Source organism: Microtus ochrogaster, chromosome 1, assembly GCF_000317375.1.
Source record: "Microtus ochrogaster isolate Prairie Vole_2 chromosome 1, MicOch1.0, whole genome shotgun sequence".
In the NCBI taxonomy this organism is placed as follows: Eukaryota; Metazoa; Chordata; class Mammalia; order Rodentia; family Cricetidae; genus Microtus; species Microtus ochrogaster.
Window position 1 is genome coordinate 55,906,340 of NC_022009.1, and position 1,404 is coordinate 55,907,743.

General features: G+C 38.6%; 1 protein-coding gene across 1 annotated transcript in view; it reads right to left on the minus strand.

Annotated features, from left to right (window-relative positions):
* Positions 1-334: 334 nt before the first annotated feature.
* The window catches only part of Ttc6 (tetratricopeptide repeat domain 6), a 152,590-nt gene continuing 151,520 nt past the window's right edge, over positions 335-1,404 (minus strand). Inside the window, exons 30-31 of the mRNA XM_026789898.1 lie at positions 863-1,088; positions 335-471 (exon numbers count right to left, since the gene is read on the minus strand). Coding sequence (XP_026645699.1) covers positions 335-471; positions 863-1,088 — 363 coding nt within the window. The remainder of the gene's footprint in view (positions 472-862; positions 1,089-1,404) is intronic.

Sequence of the window (1,404 nt, forward strand, 5' to 3'; positions counted from 1 at the left end):
TGCGCCACCACCGCCCGGCTTTCCTTTCTTTTTTTCTGAGACAGGGTTTCTCCATAGCTTTGGAGCCTGTCCTGGAACTTGCTTTATAGACCAGGCTGGCCTCAAACTCACTGAGATCCGCCTGCCTCTGTCTCCCAAGTGCTGGGATTAAAGGTGGCACAACCACCCCGGCTAATATAGTTTCTTAATATACATTAAGTGGTTAAAAAGAATAATCACTTAATGAGTATAATAAATACAATAACAATGGTGGCATTTCTAAACAACAAATATATTTCAGTTTCAGGAAGAAAATATACTTAATCTAGTACAGAAAACACAAAAGGCTGTGTAATCACATAGCTGGGGGACATTCTTCCAGATCGAGGGCTCTGTTATAGTCGCTCATAGCTTCCTCTATCAGTCCCATTTTGCCACGAACTTGTGATCTGAGATTATACATTGCAGCGTCATCGGGCTTCAAAGACAGGGCTGCAAAAGAAGACGAAAAGTCTAGATATGTTGGCATAAATCTCTTTTCAGGCTCATTTTAAGTGTTTTTCTTCAACTGTAAGGATGCAGTTAAATTAGAAACACCTGATATTTCTAAGCAGACAAATGCAGGAAATTACAGTAGATTGCCTTTCTCTGGAAGACTGGCATTGTTTGCATGTGGTTTCCTAATAATTCTAAACTTAGCTTACCAATGTCTTCAGATCTTACACAAAGGAATCTGTATTGGTCACATTAAGAACGTGATGTTATACACATCAACTCTATATAAACAAAAAGGCTTGATGCCTTTCTTCTTTTGGAGTCTGAAAACAGGCACACTAATTGCTACCATCTTGTCAGCGTCAACATGGTTACAAAACACACCTACCTATGCTAAGGTCTTGTTCAGCTAGTTCATATTGCTTTAAGCAGAAATGGAAATTGGCTCTGTTAAAATACAATGCAGCCCAGTGGGGACAGAGATCAACTGCACATGAAAAATCTTTTTCTGCTTCTTCATATTTCTTTAATATTGTGTTCGTAACAGCTCGATTCATGAGAGCATACTCATTTTCTGGATTAAATTCCAAAGCCTTTGAAAAGTAGTCACTGGCCTATAAAATGTAAGGATAATGAGCATTTTAATATATTTTAATTAACAGATATCATGAAACCTGAAGTCCTCTTACTTTAATTTAATATTAAGCCCAATAGTTTTCTAAGAAAGCAGAGAGAGCATTTCATCCCAAATACAGAAGGGATTGTAAGAAAAATGAGAAGTAAAATAAAAGTTGCCACCATTTGTTGTTGTTGTTGTTGGTAGTGGGTTTTTTATTATTATTATTTTTAAAATTTTTCACCTCCTCCCCTCCTCCCATTTCCCCCCCCCCCTCACCCCCTCCCCCCCCCCCTCCCCAGCCCAACGAAAGA